The sequence below is a fragment of the Limulus polyphemus genome, unplaced genomic scaffold (genome assembly GCF_000517525.1).
Source record: "Limulus polyphemus unplaced genomic scaffold, Limulus_polyphemus-2.1.2 Scaffold514, whole genome shotgun sequence".
NCBI classification, from domain to species: Eukaryota; Metazoa; Arthropoda; class Merostomata; order Xiphosura; family Limulidae; genus Limulus; species Limulus polyphemus.
The window spans coordinates 385,725-407,097 of record NW_013666124.1 but is presented as its reverse complement, the minus strand read 5'-3'; the positions used below and the strand labels follow the sequence as shown (position 1 = coordinate 407,097).

The 21,373-nt window shown below is 33.0% G+C and overlaps 1 protein-coding gene across 2 annotated transcripts in view; it reads left to right on the top strand.

Annotated features, from left to right (window-relative positions):
- LOC106458786 (neuroligin-4, X-linked-like) overlaps positions 1–21,373 on the top strand; it is a 133,105-nt gene that overhangs the window by 97,788 nt on the left and 13,944 nt on the right. For both annotated transcript variants that reach the window (XM_022385121.1, XM_022385122.1), the window contains exons 3-5: positions 2,949–3,098; positions 3,399–3,584; positions 16,273–17,062. In XM_022385121.1, coding sequence (XP_022240829.1) covers positions 2,949–3,098; positions 3,399–3,584; positions 16,273–17,062 — 1,126 coding nt within the window. The remainder of the gene's footprint in view (positions 1–2,948; positions 3,099–3,398; positions 3,585–16,272; positions 17,063–21,373) is intronic.

Here is a 21,373-nt window from a genome sequence, read left to right as displayed (position 1 = left end):
ATAAGTGCTGTCACAGCATAAATGCAGTATAATTCTTATATGTATGGTGAGTTGATCACATAAGTGCTGTCACAGCATAAATGCAGTATAATTCTTATATGTATGGTGAGTTGATCACATAAGTGCTGTCACAGCATAAATACAGTATAATTCTTATATGTGTGGTGTTTTTGTTGTCTTTTACTCACCAAAGCGAACATATGTTTACATAGGATTTGGAAAATAGATAATACTGATGTTACGTATTTGTTATTCTAAATTATTCAGCAGACAAGCTAATGAAGATGCTAAAGATAAATATGAGCCCCAGTCTATCATTCAGTTCACCACTCGTCGCTGAGTTATACCGGTTTCGGGGAATTCCACCCCTCATTAGTAACCCTGGACAATGGCAAATCGAAAACAACAAGACTGGGATTCTTATAATGGTGGACTGTATACAGGGTTAATGATGTGGTGTAGAATTCCACAAAACTGGTATAACTCAGTGACAAGTAGTGAACAGAATAATGAATTAGGCTTTACATATATCTTTAGTATCCTAATGTAACTCCTTTTCCATGCCAACTAGTGGAGTCGTAATTATATGTCCCAAGTGACGCTGGCAGACACGTCATAAAGTCAAATGTCAAAACAAATAATATACTTTGTACTAGTTCAAAATATTGACTTTATCTGATGAATTCTACGTTAAAAGAACTGGATTTTTAAGACGTTCTAAGTTTTAAAAAAATTCTTAGCCTGGCTCTTCTTTTAATATCACATCTTTATACTGTTGACCTCTTTACTCTAACTTGACTGTTTTTTGTACATGAAAAGTGTTCTCATCAAATAATATTTTACAGCATAAGTTATGCTTATACCTATGAGCTTAACAAGGTAGGAATGAGGGCTTAAAATATATTTCTACCAATTCGCATGCGATTTGTAACCAAATAAAACTTCACATGTTAACACTGTCAACACAAAAGACAACTCTTAAGTACAAATGTTCACTTTATGGTTCGTTTTCACTCATTTATGATTCTCACACTGAAAAGCATTTTAAGTACAGATTTGGTAGGACTCGTCTTCTTTTCAGGAAACCTTGGTTTATTCAAATAAAGTCACGTGCGCATTGGCGTTCCAAGTACAGCGACTTGTATCAAAATGAAGTAATTATTTTGTTAACAACGCAGATGATGGATGATATTCTAAACTAAAGAGTGTTATTTGAATTCAATAAGTTGAATCTTACCAGGGTATCATTTAGTTTCTGAAATAGTTTGTGTTATCTTTTACATTGAAAAAATAATTATAGTACCCAATCATCGATCGCGCTCTGTTTTGTGTGCTTGCTCGGTTATTTGTTCAATGTAGAATTAATCAAATACATAAATTATTTTTATGGAAAGGAACTTTCTTAATAAATACACTCCTCTTGGTTATTGGCTTTTTACCTTTAATCAATCAAATCAATGTGTGCTTCGGTGTATTTTTAGTTATTTTTTCATGTGGAGCGGGAAGAAATAGTGAATAAACACAATCTAATCCAACATTCGATACAAAAACATTTCAATGACTTGACTCAGCTCTCATTTAAACCTGTATGTATTCTTAGAGTAACAGTTAATATAATATACATCCATATTTAAGCCTATAATATACAGATGATTTATGATATACAGATTCTTATTATGCTGATCCAGCATACTAGATGGTGCATAAACCTTTATATGTAGACCCATGATATCAAATTACTTGCAATACCTTATTAAATACCGTCAGTGATAGGTAAATTATACTAGATAACGCACATTATTTACTTTTGCATAAGCGTTTTATTTCAGATTCGCAAACTTTACTGTTGTAAATAAACATTCTTAAGCAACTAGATCATATATTAGATACATTAAAAAATGTTGACCATTTATTTACGTATAAATTTTACTTTTCTCGTTTTGACCGTTTCATGAATATATTTTTTCGGGAATCAATGTAATACAAAGATTTCAATACATTAAATTAGAACATTTTGTGAGTGCATAAGGAAGCTTCTAACATAATAATACTCAATAATCAATAATAATGTGTTACATAAGTGCACAAATAATATTCCCTTCCTTTATGTAGTCCCCCCGGGGAACCAGCGGTAAGTCTTCGGATTTACAATGCTAAAATCAGGATTCGATTCCCCTCGGTGAATACAGCAAATAGCCCGATGTGGTTTTGCTATAAGAAAACACACACACACTCCTTTATGTAGCCCTTCAGTGGCTCAGCGGTAAGTCTATAGGCTTATGTCGCTAAACATCGGGTTTCGATACCTCTGTTGGGAACATCACAGACAGCCCGTTGTGTAGCTGTGTGCTTAATGTCAACCACACTAATCATTTATATAATAACATTGCTTTAACAGAGAGCACTTTCTTAAAAAAAGTACTATACCATCGTAGAAAAGATATGTCATCCCTTCACTTGAATGGCCACTTCCCTTCGCTAACAGAACATAATACACACATATAAAGCTCATAAATAATGGTTTCTGGCTACTTTAAGGTAAAATAAATATAAATATGTTTAATTTTATTACTCCATTTTGACTCTGGAATAAATTATTCAGTTTGTTCAATATGGTACGTTTGATTTTTTGTTTAAAAATTTCTCGAAACATTCCCAAATTTCTCACAGATCTCGAATTTTGAACTGGTAACTAAATAGAAGGCAGATAGTCAACAATATCCACCGACGCTATAACAACGCAACCACGGCACCAACGTACAGATCTCACTCTTCCAGCAACAAAACACAAACTCGAAACTCGCTGATTCACGGTCCAACTAAGCCAAATACTGAGCCACCATGGTTCGTGTACATTAAGACTTGTGACTCATCTTCTTTAAGATAGTCGTTTACAGCCTGAGAAATAAGATAAAACATATCTAACTAGTAAAACTTTTTTTTTCTAGTCCTTCACCAAACTGTGAGAGTTCCAGTGATTGTTTTCATACAAGGAGAATCTTATGAATGGAATTCCGGAAATCCTTATGATGGCAGTGTTATTGCAAGTATAGCAGATGTTATCGTCATAACATTTAACTTTCGTCTAGGGATATTAGGTAGGTAAAATGTACTGTTGCTCGAAACAAACCATGAGGGTTAGTTACCTGGCCTGGTTTTATCGTTGTTTTTTACCTTTTTGAAATCGTACCAATATATTGTTAATATTTTTCAAAGTGCAATCCCCGGACAAATATTTCATAGATGGGTAATGTCTTACAATTAAAGATAACTTAAAGTTGAAAAATCTGAAGTCTATTTTAAGTTTGTGAATCTATTCTTTGGAAAACTGTATTCAATCAAATTGAAAATATCTAACAGTCATATGACATTGAAATACAATACTTTTTGTCCAACAGGATTCTTTCCAGCACTAGAGGGAGCTGCCCGAGGTAACTACGGCCTCATGGACCAAGTAGCAGCTCTCCACTGGATACAGGAAAATATCATGAAATTTGGTGGAGATATTCACAATGTTACAATCATGGGGCACGGACATGGTGCAGCTTTTGTGAATTTGCTGATGGTTTCACCAATGGCAAGAGGTATCCCAAATTTATTTCCCTTTATTCTTTATAAATCATATGTGTTTCTCGAAATTAATGTTAGTAAAGATGTCATGAATTATTGCAAAAGTTACAGTTTTATTTGTTTTTATAAAAATAAAATCACGTTTCAATATTATTTTATTTGTATGTGTGTGTCCTCGCTGTGACACTCAGATATTGTAACAAACAATGGTAAGCAGTAGACAGTCTGTGTTTCTAGAAAGTTCCAGTCATTTTCAAAAGTATCACGCAACTTCATAATACATTGTGTTCAAATATATCTCTGGATTAAGCAAGAATTTCGTGAAGACTAATTACGAGGTGACGTTTATTCTACGTCCAAGATCATACAATCAGAAAAAATCAGATAAGCATAAACTGGGGGTATGCTAGGCATAAGAGGTTTTTCGTGACGTCATCCAGCATTAAGATGGATCTTTCGTCCGTCATTACAAGCACTCTAATTTTGCGTTATTATCTTTGGGACGTCACTTTTTTATATTGGTTTTCTTGAATAAGCACAAAAGTGTATTTTTATATCATTCATATGTTTCATGATTTACAGATCTTTGAAAGTTTCACATTATTTGAGCCCATAAGTGTCTAGTAATGATGTTGCATGCCAAACTTTGTCAGAATTATATATATTCATTAATTCAACCTGTCTCTGTTTTCCGGTAATCATAGTTAAAATGGTTTGCTACTTCCCAAAGTATATTTCAATCACATTAATTAACAGGAAATTATATCTTTGTTTTTCCTCTTTTCAGGTTTTATATTTTGTTGTTGTTGTTGTGGTTGTGGTGTTGGTTCGAATAACATCTTATCAGTACATTTGTATTTGAAAAAAAAAGAGAAATTCATTGGAAATATTTACAATATTATTTTTGCAGCAATAGATCTTATGTCTCATTGTTTAAATAATCTTTAGACTTGGTCTACACAGCAACAAAGTCACGAAAAGCATCTATATATTTGAAAATGTTCTATATTTTGAACTGCCTTGGCACGTCTTGTAAACAAAACCATTTACTAAAACATTAAAACACTAAATAAATTTAATATGAATAATCAAACAAAATGGTGCAGAAATCTGGAAGTTCTTAAGTTTGGAAAAAGCACAGATGTGCATTTGACGAAGGTTCATTGTGCACGAAATATTTAATACTATGAATTTTTAACTCTCGTGCACAAATATGGTAGTTGAACTGGAAAATCGAAAATGTAAACAATGATTATACGAACAATGGCTTCATTTAATTTAAAAAGCCCAAGCATATAATTATATTACATCATCATCGATCCTTTCTCTCTGAGTTACATTTTTGTCATTCGAGTTTATTAAGAATATTTTGAAGAACTTTTATTTATTAAGAACTTTTGTTTGTTTGTTTGTTTTGAATTTCGCGCAAAGCTACACGAGGGCTATCTGCGCTAGCCGTCGCCCCGTCACACCAAACATGCTCGCCCTTTCAGCCGTGGGGGCGTTATGATGTGACGGTCAATCCCACTATTCGTTGGTAAAAGAGTAGCCCAAGAGTTGGCGGTGGGTGGTGATGACTAGCTGCCTTCCCTCTAGTCTTACACTGCTAAATCAGCTAAAACGTAAAACTATCTAAAAAAGTGGAATTCAAGTCAGCGTTCGAAGAGAACAATACCTTGTCAACTTTTTGTTGCCAGGAGACACAGTCACACCAAAAGACAACTGTATTATATATATATATATATATCAGATAAAACAGGTTGTAGTGAAAATATCGTTATCAGTATAGCGGGCTGCAAGTGAAATATATTTTCATGCTTATTGTATCTGTTAAGTGAGTTCTGGAATGATCTGGTAGTTAGGCACTAGACTCACAATGTGCGGATCGCGAGTTTGAATCAAATTACTTTCAGCTGCTAAGACGTTATAATGTGACGATCAATCCCTCTTATCGTTCGTAAAAGAGTAGTCCAAGAGTTATCGGTGCGTGGCTTTGACTAGCTGTCTTCTTTCTAGTCTATCACTTCAAAATTAGGTTCGGCTAGGACAGATAGTCTTCGAAAAACTTTGCGCAAAATTTGACAAGCAACCAAACATCTACAAACTGTGTGAGGACTGGTGTTTGATAATATACAATATCACAATAACAAAAGTTCTTCGGCCCGGCATGGCTAGGTGGTTAGGGTACTCGACTCGCAATCTGCGGGTCGCGGGTTCGAATTTTGGTATTTGAAACTAATTTATATCATAAACCTTTGGTCTATTGGCTTTGGTTGCTTCAGCTTCTTTCAGCGTTTAAACCGTAATTTTTAGGTTATATGACGTAATTACAAAAATACGATCTGGGGTTTTTTTTTTATAAAACTCCAACCCATAATGTTTGACGTGTCGGACAAGCTAGTGTTTCTACAAAGTGATGCCTTATACTTGGTATGATGATCAGAAATGTTACGTATATATATATCTTGTATATGTCAAATATTGTACCAGTCACAGAATAACGTGCCGTAAAACAATCACATAGCAAATAAAGAAATAAAACTTCAATAATCGACATTTATCTCTCTCATACCCAAAACATGAATAAAATGTGATTATGCTATACGTATGCTGGAAATATTTTGCGCGGAAAAATAATCAAAGTTCAGGAATAATTTACAAAGGTCAAAAACAAGAGACTATAAAGAGGGGGAAAAAAAAGTTAAATTTTCCAACTGTCTAATTAGTGTACTTTGACAGAGTCAATTAAATTAGACTTCCGGCGAATAGGTAATAAAACTGATGTAAACGCGTTTTGTTTTCTAGCATCTTTACAAATTACGTTATTAAATTTGTTTTGAAGCTGGTTTAAAGGGATTTTATACCTTCCATTCACAGAAGGGTATTGTCGCTTAAGCCTAACCGCTAAGTTGAAATATTTTGATTGCCGTCTAATTTTGCTCCCCAATGGCACAGCGGTATGTCTGCGGACTTACAACGCTAGAATCCGGGTTTTGATACCCGTGGTGGGCAGAGCATAGATAGCCCATTATGTAGCTTTGTGCTTAACTACAAACAAACCGTCCAATTTTCTATCTACCCATCCTACTTAGCAACAACTGGTGTTTTATCTAACACAAACCGTCCAATTTTCTATCTATCCATCCTATTTAGCAACAACTGGTGTTTTATTTCCATGATTTTCACAATATTGATGGTTTATTGTACTGGTTAGGTGAGTTGTTTATCTTCTATTACTTAAACAAAAAGTAATTACCAGTCAGGTTAAGTAGAAAATACTGTAATATATTGAGCTACAAAAAAATATATATACGTGTGTGTGTGCGTAATGATAAGATACAGGACTATATTTTTTACAAACTAGCCTTAATATCAAAATGCGCTTCTGAAACACTTGTCTTGAGCATCGAAAATTAAAAAATATCTTCTTCTCATTTATATTCTTTTCCGTATTGTTGAGCTGAAACCCTTCTGTCAAATCTGTCGTTTCTCTTCCTAGACAGCTAATGTGTAAACAATACTGTCAATTAATTTCTTTTTTTTTGGGGGGGGGAGGCCTTCTACCTATAAATACACGAAAAATGTAACTTCAGAGTAATTTCACGTGAATGAAGCTCCATTATAATATGGTAACAAGTTGAAAAACTTAACATTAATAACGAAATCTGGCGATTTCAGTTCTTACATGAAACTTTAAATTTCCGTGGAGTATGATCCAATATTAACTTAAAAATATATATGTGGCGGAGGGGAGAGTATAATATATATGATAATATCATTGATTGAGCAGGAACATACAAAAAGCTAAAAGTTTCTTGGAAATAGAAATATTACGTTCTCTGCTGATATCATTTTTTTTTTACTTCTAACTTCAAAATGTTTATTTTTTTTTGGCACGTGGTATCTTACATATAAATGTAACCAAAGATATATTAAAGTAGTTTCTATGTCGTATCTTACAGTTGCAAACTTATTGGTAATTTTGAAACTAATAACAAGAATTAAAAGTTTGCACAAAAACAATAAAAATTTTAATAAAATCTACCTAAATGTGAATGATCAGGAAAGCTCGTGAGGCTATCTTTATGAAGTAATATAAATGACGGCGCGTATTGTGTGGCTTTCACACCAATTCAGTTAATGTATCAAAAATGTATTTATTTTTTAATTACGAAGTATCTTAATTTTTATAACAAGTGATTGTGTAAACTGTACTTACTGAGTTGTTTATTTGTTTGTTTCTAAGCACAAAGCTACACAATAGGCTATATTTGCTGTCCTCACTGCGAGTGTCAATACTCGAGTGTTATTAGCCCTAAGACTGAGCCACCGAGAGCATATTTGCTGAGTTACGGAAATTTGAAAGCAAAGAATGAATTTCAATGAAATTGTGAAAGACGTAACGCAGTACAAGATTATTTTGTTACTGTTATATACTACGCTTGTAAGGCAGATACTGGATTTTTGTTTGTAGTTAAGCACAAAGCTACACAATGGACCATCTGTACTGTACCCAACCACGGCTATCGAAACTTGTTTTTTAATGTTTATAAGTCCGCAGACTTACCAATGTTCAATTGTGGGAAACAGCTTCTGGAAGGTGTATATATGTGTGTGTGTGTGTATGTGAATATATATATTAGAAAGGACACAACGTATTTTAATGCAATTATATAGTGTTTTAAAAACTTAACAAAATAGATTTATACTTGTATTTTACAGAATCGGTAACATAATTTCCGGACACCGTATATTATGGAACCCAAATCTTAGACGTTAAATTTCAAGACCTAATGCCAAACCAGGAATTAATTAATTCACGTTAAATTACAAGGATTAGTGGCTTGGGTGGAAGTTAGATGGATCTTACTTGTTTATCAGGAAGATGTCTACTAGTTTCAAATGTTCAAAACGGCCTGGCCTATTTCTGTGTCTTGGTTTCTACACAGTTGTTACTTTAGAATGAATTTCATCTAAATTGTAGACATTTAGCTGTATTTGTATATCACGACAATCTCTACTTTTTCGACTGGATTCAGTTAAATCACTGGGTTTCGATTGTCTACAAAACCTACTGGTTAGGATGTGTTCCATTTTGATCAATTATCCACTTTAGCTATTTTCTCTAAACTTTAGGGTTCAATTCCTTAGTAACTACAGTACAGGTAGCCCATTGTACAGGATTGCGCTTAACAACAAACAAACACATTCTTTGATTCAGCAAGAGGTTGTATTGATTTGATTTGATTTTTTTTTGAGGGACGAGAGGGAGGGGTTGAGAACACCTCTTACAGTCACTTATAAGTTGTACTTACAATGGAAATGTTAATTGTGATATATTCTTTTATTACACCGGGCAACAACAAAAAATGTCTCTGCTACTAGAAAAAACGCAACTGTTTCTGAGTAGTTTAACGATGCTAATTTTAAAAATGATGTTGAAAATTATTGATCGTATCTAGTTTTCGAGTTATGATAGATTCATTCAAAATATCCTTGTATATGCTGCTTCAATAGAGACGAAAAACGAATCAGATCATTTAGCTCTTCTTGTGCGATCAGATAAGGCAGTTGATGTTGAAGTGCCAGAAGAATAGAATTGCTAGATGAAGAGGATGATGAAGATAATTCATTGTCTACTTCTCATGATAACTCTTCTATTTCTCAATTCGCTGGTGGATGTGAAACTGGAAGACCATCCCCATCAGGTACTGGTTTCATTGCAGGTGTAATATCTGGATATTTATTATATTGTTTCATTTTGCCTGAATATCCAGAAACATTAGTCATGCAAATATAACAGTCAGCTAGGTTATCTTTGAGCTCACGCCATATCATGGAAACTGCAAATGGCATACGTGTCTTCTTAATTAGTCACTGTGTCAAGCCAGATGCATAGCCTGTACAACACATATGTGGAGCCCAATGTTTTTCTTTGTCACCAATTTTACACCCAAAATAGTTGTAGTATGCTACCTTTACCTTGTATATGATGTTTTTTCCTTCATGAAACTGTAATATATTTACCACAAATGTAGCAAAAACTTTTTGGGGGAGTTTTGCACTTTCGAACTCTACTTGTACGAGAAGTAGCCATCATTTCCAATGATTTTCTAAAAAATATTTAAAAAAAATATGTTTACAGAAATATAGTTTAAAGTTTTGCAGAATTTTATTATATCGTGGGTATGGTGCGAGGAAGAAGATCGTACTTTCTTTTGACTGTGCATGGAGCAAAGCGAAGTGACCAACTGAGTGAGAGGTAACTGAGAGAGAGGCGTTTGAATCCTCTCCATTTATGCTTAGTTGAGGGACTTCCTAAATGTTCTAGTAAACTGAGCACGTGAGGGTTTCGTGATTCCTGGGTGGAGCAGGTGAGCGTGGGGATGAAGCAAAAGTGGTACAATTTGCTACAATTATATCGAGAACAAATAGCATATATGAACAATATACTCGAAGTTTTACACCAATACAATGTTTGAAGTTATCAAAAATGTATGCCCTTTGCCCATTAAATAGTCCAAGTAAACATAATTTCACTACATAAATCTATTGTATTGAGTTTATTGCCTGGTATTTTACATAGTGCTGATAAAATATTGAGATATTGCAATAACTCCAACTCCAGAGGTAATGGACAAATTTTGGCTACAGTTTTTAAATAAGCACCAACAAATTATCCCGAATCACTTGGGTTTGCTCTAGTAGTAACTTTTTTGTTGTCCAGCGTTATCTTATGAGCCCACAATATGAGATGAAAATAATATATATCTTAATGTTCATTCTTGTATTCATCATGCATAAAGAAAAACATTTTCCATAACCTGTCAAGAATAAACTATAAATCTATATCTTTTATTTCGACCACAAAATCAAAAGCCACAAGATACACAGCTTGGGTTTTAACTCTTCGACAGGTTTGAACTTCTAACACAATCGAATATTCATATTTTTAGTACCGCCTATGGTTTTCAGTGTATTTTGACAATGATAAAGTCAGAGTTTAAAAAGTAGTTTTTACACAAAACGGATTATGCAGTGTTTTGTGAAAATGATTCTAACATCTCCCAATTAAGCCGGATACGATAGTTTATTGCAAATATAGATACAGTTGAACACATCTTTTATGCAACCCAAATCAAATAATATCTATACAATGTAAAATTGTTAGAATTTTGACAAAAGAAATCGGTCAATGCTTTATACAAGCAGATTAGGCATCCTCTGTAATCAAGATAGTCCTGATAGTCTACAGTAAGGATAGGTTTTATAGTCCATTATCATAGCTTGTCGACATTTTTGAACTAGCACATATTAAAAATCTGGTTACTGAACGGAAATTACACTCTATAGTAAGAACAAATTAGCAGTTTCTAATAAAGAAATGTTAACTATGTAAAATGAGAAAAGATATACATCTTAGAAGAAAGATAAATGTACAGTTTGTATTCAGAACAGATACGAAAGCGTGTAACCAGATAATATTGACATGTTATAGGCAATACACATTAGTAATTTAAGGATAGGACAAATCTGACAGTTTGTTACCACAACAAATTAGTGAGATAAACCTGATATTATTTAGTTAGAGCAACTCTAGTATTCATTGTTTTGGGCAGATTTAGTCTAGAAGTTCATAGCTAAAGCATCTCTGGCATTCACAGTCAAGACAAATGTGGCACTTCCTAGCAATAACACTGGTAAGGACAAATTTGGCATGGTAACTCTAGCTTGAACTATTCAGGGTGGATTTTATAGTCTGTTGCCGTAGCAACTCCGACATTTTCTAGCTGCAGTAAATTTCTTAATGTGTTGTTAGGCATCCTTTGGTATGTTAACATCTGGCAATCTTGGTTAGCGATGTACAAGTGTTTAACAAATAGACTATTTGCTTAATTTTGGATTAACATTAAAAACTGTAGCAGCATTTTCCTGTTTTCTATAATAATAACACAGTTTGGTAGAATAGGTCTATTTTGTAAGAACATGTTGATATACTTTTTATTTTAGATGTTTAATAATAAGTTAATTATTTATTATAATAAAGAACGTCTACATGAATCTACATTCCCAAAACTGTTATTAAATTAAGCAGCATTTAAAAATGTTGAAGTATTTTGCTAGCAAAAATTTCCTAATGGATTTTTTTGTTCCTCTTTATCCAGTAAACAGTGAAAACAAAATTCTTAAACGTCTTCATCTATTTCATACAATGTATATATATATAAAAACTCAAAATACCACAGTGATGATCTTCGTGGTATATTTTCCTAAACATACAAAATTGAATAATACCTATATCATGAAACATTTGTATTTAACACTACTTTAACATAAACTAAAAACAGTACACAATCATGGTGACGTTTGTCTAATCGTATATCGTCATTTCGAAGCAAAACTTTAAAAAGTGATCGAAAACTACTTTTTATGTATGAAAATGTAGCTAAATATTTTCAAAGTTATACTTTACTATATCGTTTGTTTTGCACTTTGGTTAGTAGAAAAACTGCAGAAAACTACTTAACAAATGCACAGATAGCTCAGTAATTATTTCATCTTATTCCATTTGGTCGTTTAAATATAAATTGATTCGAGACTATTCATCTTTTCACCAATGTTGCGTTCCATCCACTCGTTTAATGATATGAAAGCGTAACTATTTTCCATTAAAAGCGGTCATTTCAGAATGTTCAGAACATCATAAACATAACTTTTCTTGTCGTTTGAAGCTACGAGTCCATTCAAAAATTACTAGTTATTTTATTTTTCTATTTTTAGAACAGTTGCACAGATTTTGTTTAAGTGGTAACAGTTTTAAAAAAATCTTTATGTTGATACTGCTTACTTAAACAACACCGATTGAAGAAGTAAACATAGCGATTGGTGGTAAAAAAAAGAGAAGCTGTTGCCATCCTTATGACACAGTTTATCTACACATATGACACAGTTTATATGACACAGTTTATCTACACATATATAACCATCTTTAAGGTAAACTTCTATCTATTTGTTAGCAACATTATCTAAGGACCTACCTGGGAGTAATTGTTTGTTTGTTTTTAATTAAGTACAAAGCTACACAAGGGCTACCGGATATAAGCAATATTTTTAACTACGAGTCTATGGCAGATATTGACTATGACTTTGACTCTATGGGGAGTATTGAAATATTGAAAAAGTGAACTTGGATATAAGCGAAACATTTTGACTTTCATATTTTTATATAGTAATAAAACTTTACTCCCAGGTGCCGCCCCAGCGGCATAGCGGTATGTCTGCGAACTTACAAAGCTAGAATCCGGGTTTCGATACCCGTGGTGCGCAGAGCACAGTTTTTGTTGTTGTAAAAACAGAAAAGGGAAAAGCATTTAAAAACTCAATCATTTCATAGTATTTAACAAAAACTCACTGTTAACAACCTTTAAGAGTCGAATCCCCATTTTAACATTTTACTTACCTTTAACACACTCAACAAATAATTGTTATTAGTTTTAACATTATCAGCTAGCAGTTTATCATTAGCTCTTGTGGATGTTCTAGTATAATTTAACTAGTTCCATAAATCTTCTAATCTATCTAGCAATGGGAAATCTGTCCTGATTTGTCTTTAGTAAACTAATCAGGTTCGCCCTTCCCGATTATCTTTTTTCCTCTTTTTAGGGACATTCTTATGTTGAATAAACATCACTCTATTCCCAAATTCACTAATGAGTGAGGCCCGGCATGGCCAGGTGGTTGGGGTGCTTGACTCGCAGTGTGAGGGTCGCGGGTTCAAATCTCCGTCCTACCAAACATGCTCGCTCTTTCAGCAGTGGGAGCGTTATATGTGACGGTCAATCCCACTATACGTTGGTAAAAGAGCTGCCCAAGAGTTGGCGGTGGGTGATGAGAACTAATTTTCTTCTCTCTAGACTTTCATTGCTAAATTGGGGACGGCTAGCGCAGATAGCCCTCGTGTAGTTTTGAGCGAAATTCAAAACCTAACTTAAGTAATGAGTGAAAAGTCTTGTCTCATGTTACCAAAATTGGCTTTCTGAAAATTAGGAACTGAAATACCACTTTTTATCTCAATATTCAGTAATCATTGTTCCCTGTTCCTTTAGTTCAACTCTTGAAACCATATCCTCATTAATATATAATATAATCTAAAGTGTCATCTCCCTTCTGATTGGTTCTCTAACCATTTGGCATAGACAACCATTTTGAATCACTTCAAGAAATCTCTCATCGTCACTATTCGAGTGTATCTAAATTAAAATTTTATATATTTATTAAGTAATTATTCTTATGGGCAACAATCTTTATCTCCTTATACAATTCTTCATTCACCTCTTTTGTTCGGTCAGTCTGCGTATAACAATAGCCAGTTAAAAACTTTCTACCGTTGAAACCTCTGATTGCAAATTATATATATATTCAACTTTTTTATTACCATATTTTATGTCTTCAATCCTACCAGGCTATAGTTTTTAACCACTCGCACCTCGATACAATAATGTGTTGTCTTTCAGTCAATCAGTAGACACTAAAATGACGTCACATAAGGTACGCTTAACGTTGAAATTTGTACTGTCGTGACGTCAGTAAAACGTGCGCATGTCATGAATCACGAGAAGAATTATGAACTTTATAGGCTGCAACACCGTATGATACATGAACTTGAAAAGCAAGAAATAGAAATATTTGTTGCTCTAAATTCTGGTTTTATTTACTCTTGAAACAGAGTATATAATAAGTCACCTCGTCACCCTCTTAACATTGAATAACTTGTAACCTGGAATTTAAAAATAACTCCTATTATCCATGTTTTCCAAATCTAACCAAATTTCAGTAATTATGGTTATATCATAGTCTTCTCTTTCAACTAGAGCCCTGACAGCGTCCATTTTGTTTCTAATATTAGAATAAAGAGTATTTTTTAATCTAATAGACTTCTGTCTTTAGATATATTGTTTAACTTGTTATGCTCTAAGTCTGCTATTTTGAAGCCCTTCATTGAACTTGCTATGCAATAATTTTGTCCTTTTCTAATTTTCCATTCTCCCTCACAACTATGCAAGTTTAGTTTAAATTATCCGTAATGTACATCTTGCTACTTAACCTGCTTAAGTGGAGCCATCTCGAACAATAATTCACAGTTACGCTGAAAACTATTCCATAGGTCGAGTCAGCTCAGCTGTTGCTCGAAGCATATCCTCGATATTTTTTCATTTAAGCCTCGCAACAAGCTAAGTAATTAATTCCGTCATCTATTCAAAAAAAGCGCTCCTGAAAGAAATACACGTCAATTCTATTCCTAAACTTCTGAAGTTCTTTACGGTCTTTAAGGAGCTCTTCTGATTTATATTTTCCAGCATTATTCGCTCCTACATATCCGATATAATGATGATGTTCTTTAGTATCAGCAATTAAACTTTTTATAATGTGTCGTACCTTAACCCCTTGAAAGCAGATTATAGTCGTGGTCTTTCTGTGCTTTCTACAATAAATAACTTTTAGAGCAAGCTAAATGAAAAAGTCTCCCACTATTTAAGCCTCTTCATCATTTCGTTCTTCACTATAAGCAACCGAAGGTTGAAACCTATCAAAGAGTGGTACCTGAATGTTTACTGAACCTATTTTTCTAGTTTTAATTTTTTTTATTAGTGTGACCGTTATATACTCAGCTATTTCATTCTCACCCTTCCCCAAAGTAACCTTTATCCTAACGCCATTCAGTTCGTGTATTTCTTCCTTCAGTTCTGCTCCTAATCTATGATCTATCCCAAAAAAACTATCTCTAACTTATCTTTAAGTAAGCAAGCTCTACAAGTACAGTGTTCTATATATTATTATCTATACTGAAGTTTACTAGTCTTCATTCTCTATTTATAATTTAAAGAAATGACCAATGTTTAAAGTTCTAAACAGCTACTAAGTACTAGGACCAATAATTTCAAGATGAATAAATTATCCTAACTTCGTGGTGGGCAGAGCACAGATAGCCCATTGTGTAGCTTTGTGCTTACTTCCAAACAAACATATCTTATCAGGAATTATACTCAGCAACTACAGTAATAAGAATCAAAATTTGTTTGTTCTTAAAACTTGATCACACGACTAAAGTAGAATCATCTAATCCTTCTAATCGCGAAAAATATTAATTAATTACTTTCAGCACGTAAGACGTCTCCTAACTGTTTTCATTTAAGCTCAAATTTACAAGTTATAATATCTTTACAGCTTGAAAAAGAAATTATGAAACCGTTATCACGAATTAACCTTTACAGGTAAAATGTAAAAGTTTATATGTCTTTCGAGACAACAATGAATTATCAAATGCAATTTTCCCTGCGAAATCTTTCAAGCGCACCTACTCCTTTTCAGAGGATTTTTTTAAATTTCCAAACAAACTTTACATCTAGGGTATCTGTGATGGGGGTTGGGGCATAATATATTTTGTACACACTGATATATTAGTGCAGTATATGTATGTATTCAGTAAAACAGACCCCCCCCCCTTTGGAAGGTAGACCTTGTTCCTGAAAGAGGCGAGTTTTCTTCTACTGTAGACTTTTATTGAAAGTAAATGCTTATGTACATAAATGTATTTATGATGTGAACGAATAGCTAAGATAAAAATTCGGAGACTAAATAAAATTTTAAAGGAAAACACTCATTTCCATTTTAAGTCGACTTATTATTATCTTTTTCTTACAGGATTATTTCATCGCGGCATTATGCACAGCGGGTCTGCCCTTAGCCCCTGGGCAATAGCCAGACAGGCCCCAGAGTTTACTCGTCAGCTGGCTAGCAAGCTGGGTTGCTCAACAGTCAGCAATATTGTCATGGTAGAATGCTTGAGAGACCAACCTATAGAACATATATTGAAAGTTGAGTTAACTGTTCCAGATTATCTAACAGCCTTCGGACCAGTTGTTGATGGAATAGTCATACCGAATGAGCCTGAGGTATTGATGAGAGATTACAACGACCTGTATAATCAATATGATCTGTTGCTGGGTGTCTCCAGAATGGAATTTTATTTCAAGTTTTCAGCGAACGAAGAACGTTATGGTATTGAGGAAGACCGTCGAAACAACCTGTTTCAAACATTAGTAAAGAACGTATACACATATCACTTACAAGAGATATTTTATGTTATAGAAAACGAATACACAGACTGGGAGAAAGCTATTCAACATCCTATCAACATTCTAGAGAGCACAGCTGATGCTATGGGTGATGGTATTGTTGTTGGGCCGTTGTTAAAATCAGCTGAATATCGGGCAAAAGGAAACAAGAAAACATTTCTTTTTGTATTTGGTCATCAGACAGAAAACTCAGAATTCCCAAAGAGATTTGGATGCATTCATGGAGAAGACCTTCCTTATGCTTTTGGTGTTCCTTTAGTTGGAAGCCTTGCACATTTCCAACAAAACTTTTCGCGCTCAGAGATGTCGTTAGCAGAAGCCGTTTTGGCGTACTGGACCACTTTTGCAAAGACAGGGTAATGTTACTTTTTTTTGTTTGTTTGTTTCTTACAGTTAAGTCTATATTTATGACGACTTTACACGAATCGATAACACCCTTAACATAAACAGTATAATACGGTGTTTAAACCTAAAATACGCATTTGTAAGTTCTCATCTCAGGCAGGAGATTATGTTTGCACATATTTTACTCAGCTCATAACTGAAATGAGGTAATTGTGTTAATGCTATGATATCAACATTTATGTATCTTTTTTATACCCAACATTCCTATTGAAATTTTCTATCCAGTTTTTTTTTTTGTGTGTGTGTGTAAGTTTTCATATTTACAACTGATATTTATTTCTAGCTCATGAGTAGATGACTTCTTGTAAACACTTTATGAATAGTCTGGAATACAACGTTAGAGTTACATTACGTTTCTTAATTCTGTTCGGTAAGAAAAGTTTGAGGGATAAAATAGACTCATTTTTGATGTGTTCTGTAAATGTAGACGAAATTATTAAAGTTTCAGAACTAAGGGTGATACAGGTTCAAGATATTTCTAAATATTGTAAAAGGATATGCCTAAGATATCGGTAATAGGATATTCCTTTCTTCTACTAGGAACATGTGCTACTAAAAAGGTTTAACTATATAACGGTTTAGTAACGTCGTTTAATTTCATTATAATTAATGACAGTCTTCGGAAATGCATGAACATCTTATATACTTGTGCCTCCATTAGAAACTATTTCGATAAAGACACTTCTCTCACTTCTCAGATAATTCTAATGAAGCGTGGAAGATGCTGCTAAATAAGGGAGTTAATTAAGCTAAAGCAATTTTGTCTAAATTGCTTTTAAAGATCGACAATAAGAAAAGTTTGTACATTTAACTCAATGACAGTATAAAAGGAGATTCAGGTGATGATTATTGTGTATAAAGATACGTAGAGTTATATTTCTACTAAATACGTTAGCCAAAGTATAATACGATTTTAATCCTAGTTATTATGCCTTAATAATTAATGTTATTTATTATGAATTAACACTAATGTCAACGTGATTTTCTTACTTTTCTTGTCGGAATTTACCCCTCAGTTGATTTCAATACATTAATTTCACAAAAAAAGTGATTTATAAGTACATTTAATGTAAATCCTATTACTTGCTACCGTTTTATTTATTTTTTCTCTTCAATAAATATCATACAATGAAAAATAAATAATTTATAAAAAAAGACAAATCTCGTTCTTTTAACGTACATTTTTATCAATACTGAGAAAGCAACAAACCCTCTCGATTGTCTCGTATTTGTATATCTATGATGAGATATTAAACTCAATTTGTACGATTTCGCTTTCAATGTATTCTTAAATTATGATAATTCACTAAAGTATATGCTTCTTAATGATGGATTGTAGACTTACTCATGTTCATAACAACTTTCAAGTTTGCAGTGAATGTAAACAAAAGTACAAAGTGTTGTAGGTGCTTCTAGATAATTGTCTTTTATAAAAGTGTAATCATCAATATTAACTCCTTGTCATATCCTGCACTTGATTCACATTTTACCATCTTCTTTTATTACCTTAATGATCTATGCTTAATGGTCATCTAGATAAGGAAATAAGGTAATAATTTATGCTTTATTATGTTTGCTACATAACAAAATAAGTAGATCATTGATTTAAACGGAATTCACAAACTTTATAAACTAGCTTCGCTTTAACGTTTAGTGTTATACTAATAAAAAATAAATCACTTTGAGAAAGTCCACAAACGATAATGATCTCGGTTACCAGATTTATGGTAGCCAATTATCATATGATAGATAATTATCAGATCCTAGTAATTACCAAGCAAGACGTATGAAGAAATTAAAACCTTACTAGCACTTTGTTCTAACATAAAATACAACAGTAAAAAAAGCATTGTTGTAAATCCAAAACGTAAAATGTAGAATCATTTACTTTTTTTCTGAAAAAGTTCAATATTTATTCACATTTTTAAAAAGGCGCACAGAAATATGTGATACTGTGTTCATAACCTTCCCAAACTCATACGTTCGAAAAGTGTGTTCTCTATAATCAAGCAAAAGCAGGTAATAAAATTTTCTTCAGTTAAAAACTTTTAACTTTTATTCTATCGATGGGAATTTTAAAGACAAATGTGTTGGTTTTTATCTCTCACTAACGATCACTTTTAAACACAAATTACCTTCATCAACGTAAGATAACATTTACTTCACAAATGCGTATAATCCTTATGTGTTCATCTGTTTCTGTAAACAATTCAATGGAGATGAAAGTAGTTATTGGTCTCTAAAACCCACCAAGAAAATTCGTATTAGAAGTTCAAAGGTTGAATTTGCATTGAAAATAAAGAGAGGTTCAACAGCAATAATCGTGTTCTCTCTTCCTTGATCTAGAAAATAAGTGGTATACAGATATTGTAAGGATGTGAGTTTAAATAGTCATATAGCTGGACAAACAATAGATAATTACTTAGACGGCTAAAAAGACAAAAATACACGTACCTAATGATGAGAAAACCTTGTCGAAACGTTGTACATTTGCTGTTATGTTAAACTTATATTAAAGTTTTTCTTCATTACCCATTCAAGCCATCTCCAACCATTATACGTATTGAATAGGTTAGAAATAAATAATTCATGCACTTTACGATTTCCAAGTATAACGTGCATTTTTCTGATTCTTCAGTCAAATATAAGATTTTGTTCAGATATATATATATATATATGTATGTGTCTGAAAGGCTACTGTCATTGATTCACAGCTGCATTATATACCTTAAAATATGCTTTACATTATAATTAACAGACATGAATTCTGGGGGTGTTCTTTTTATTTTTCTTTGATAGGAATACAACATAAGTTATTTATTGTGACAAGTACGCATGAATGCTGCTAAAGACAGTCAATTACTTTGCCTTAATGTGACATTTTATAAAGAGAAACCATTAATTAAACAGTAGAAAAACTCTCATTAACATTTGGGTACTTGCTTTGTTTTTACAATCTCTTGTTTTATGCTTCAGTATCACTATAATGTAACAAGTATCTCTTAACGAAAGGTGTTTTCAAACAATATTAAGTACACTAAAGGTGTTTTCAAACAATATTAAGTACACTATTCCACTATATAATACTAAAGTGAGGAAAAGTTTATTTATTACATCACATTAAACTAATTCAGAATTACTGATTTCACTATAAGTGCATATTTTGAAAGCCTTTTAAATACTCTTATAATTACTTCTTGGTCGGATCTCCAATTTAAAGGAAACGATTTCTTGTGAAAGTAAAACTGTGCTGACCGTTACACACACAAATATAAGTTTATATCCACTGTATGTCATGCTTTCTTCGTACGAATGCTACTAACAACATTATTCGACATTAACTACAATCATTACTGTTTCGTTAATAGCGTCCGGTTGTATATCCACAACTCTTCATAACTGTGGATCTGTTAAGGACGGGCGTTATTGATGAGTTCAGTGTATTACACCCCGACAAACTGACAGCAATAATTAGCCGTCCACAATGTGACATGTACGGTTGCTGTAATAAGCGTAGAACGACATTTGTTCAATAGTGGAAAAACCGGAAACACTGTATTGTTCTGTCTCTTCTTCGTTTGTAATAATATACTTAACCTTCACAAACAAGAAACCCAAAGACTTATACTTTATTTTTTACTTATTTAGTCTTCGTATTTACTAAAAGTGATTCCACTGTAATAATTCTCTTTGTAAGCTTTACTTATAACCTAATTCATTGAAAGTATTACACGGTGAAGAGGGGTTCCGTATTGAACTGTGTGAAGTTACTGATATATAATTGTGCTGAAGCCGTGTACTCTTCTTAGAGAAAATTAAGATAAAACATGAAATTACATTGTTCTGTTCGTTAAATATATTTTTCAGTTCGTTTGCTACGAAGCATAAAGCTAAGCAATGTGTTGTGACCACCGCAAACCCCGAAACCCGAGTTTTAACGTTATAAGCCCTCAAATTTACCGTTGTATCAAGTAGGGGCAACATTAACAGTAGTAATGTAAAATTAGGTCTGTTTTAAATGTTCTAATACAAACGTACCAGAGTAGAAAGTTCAAAATTGTTAGGATTTTTACCAATCTTCTTTTTTTTTTTTTGGTTCATCGAGCTTGAGGACTTATAACGCTAAATTTCAGGGTTCGATTCCTAGAGTAGTAACAGCGCACATAGCCAATTGTGCAGCGTTGTATTTAAATTAAACAGTGAATCAATTAATCTTTTTTATCTAAAACTGTGTTCTCGGCAAACAAGTGTTAAAACAGTTT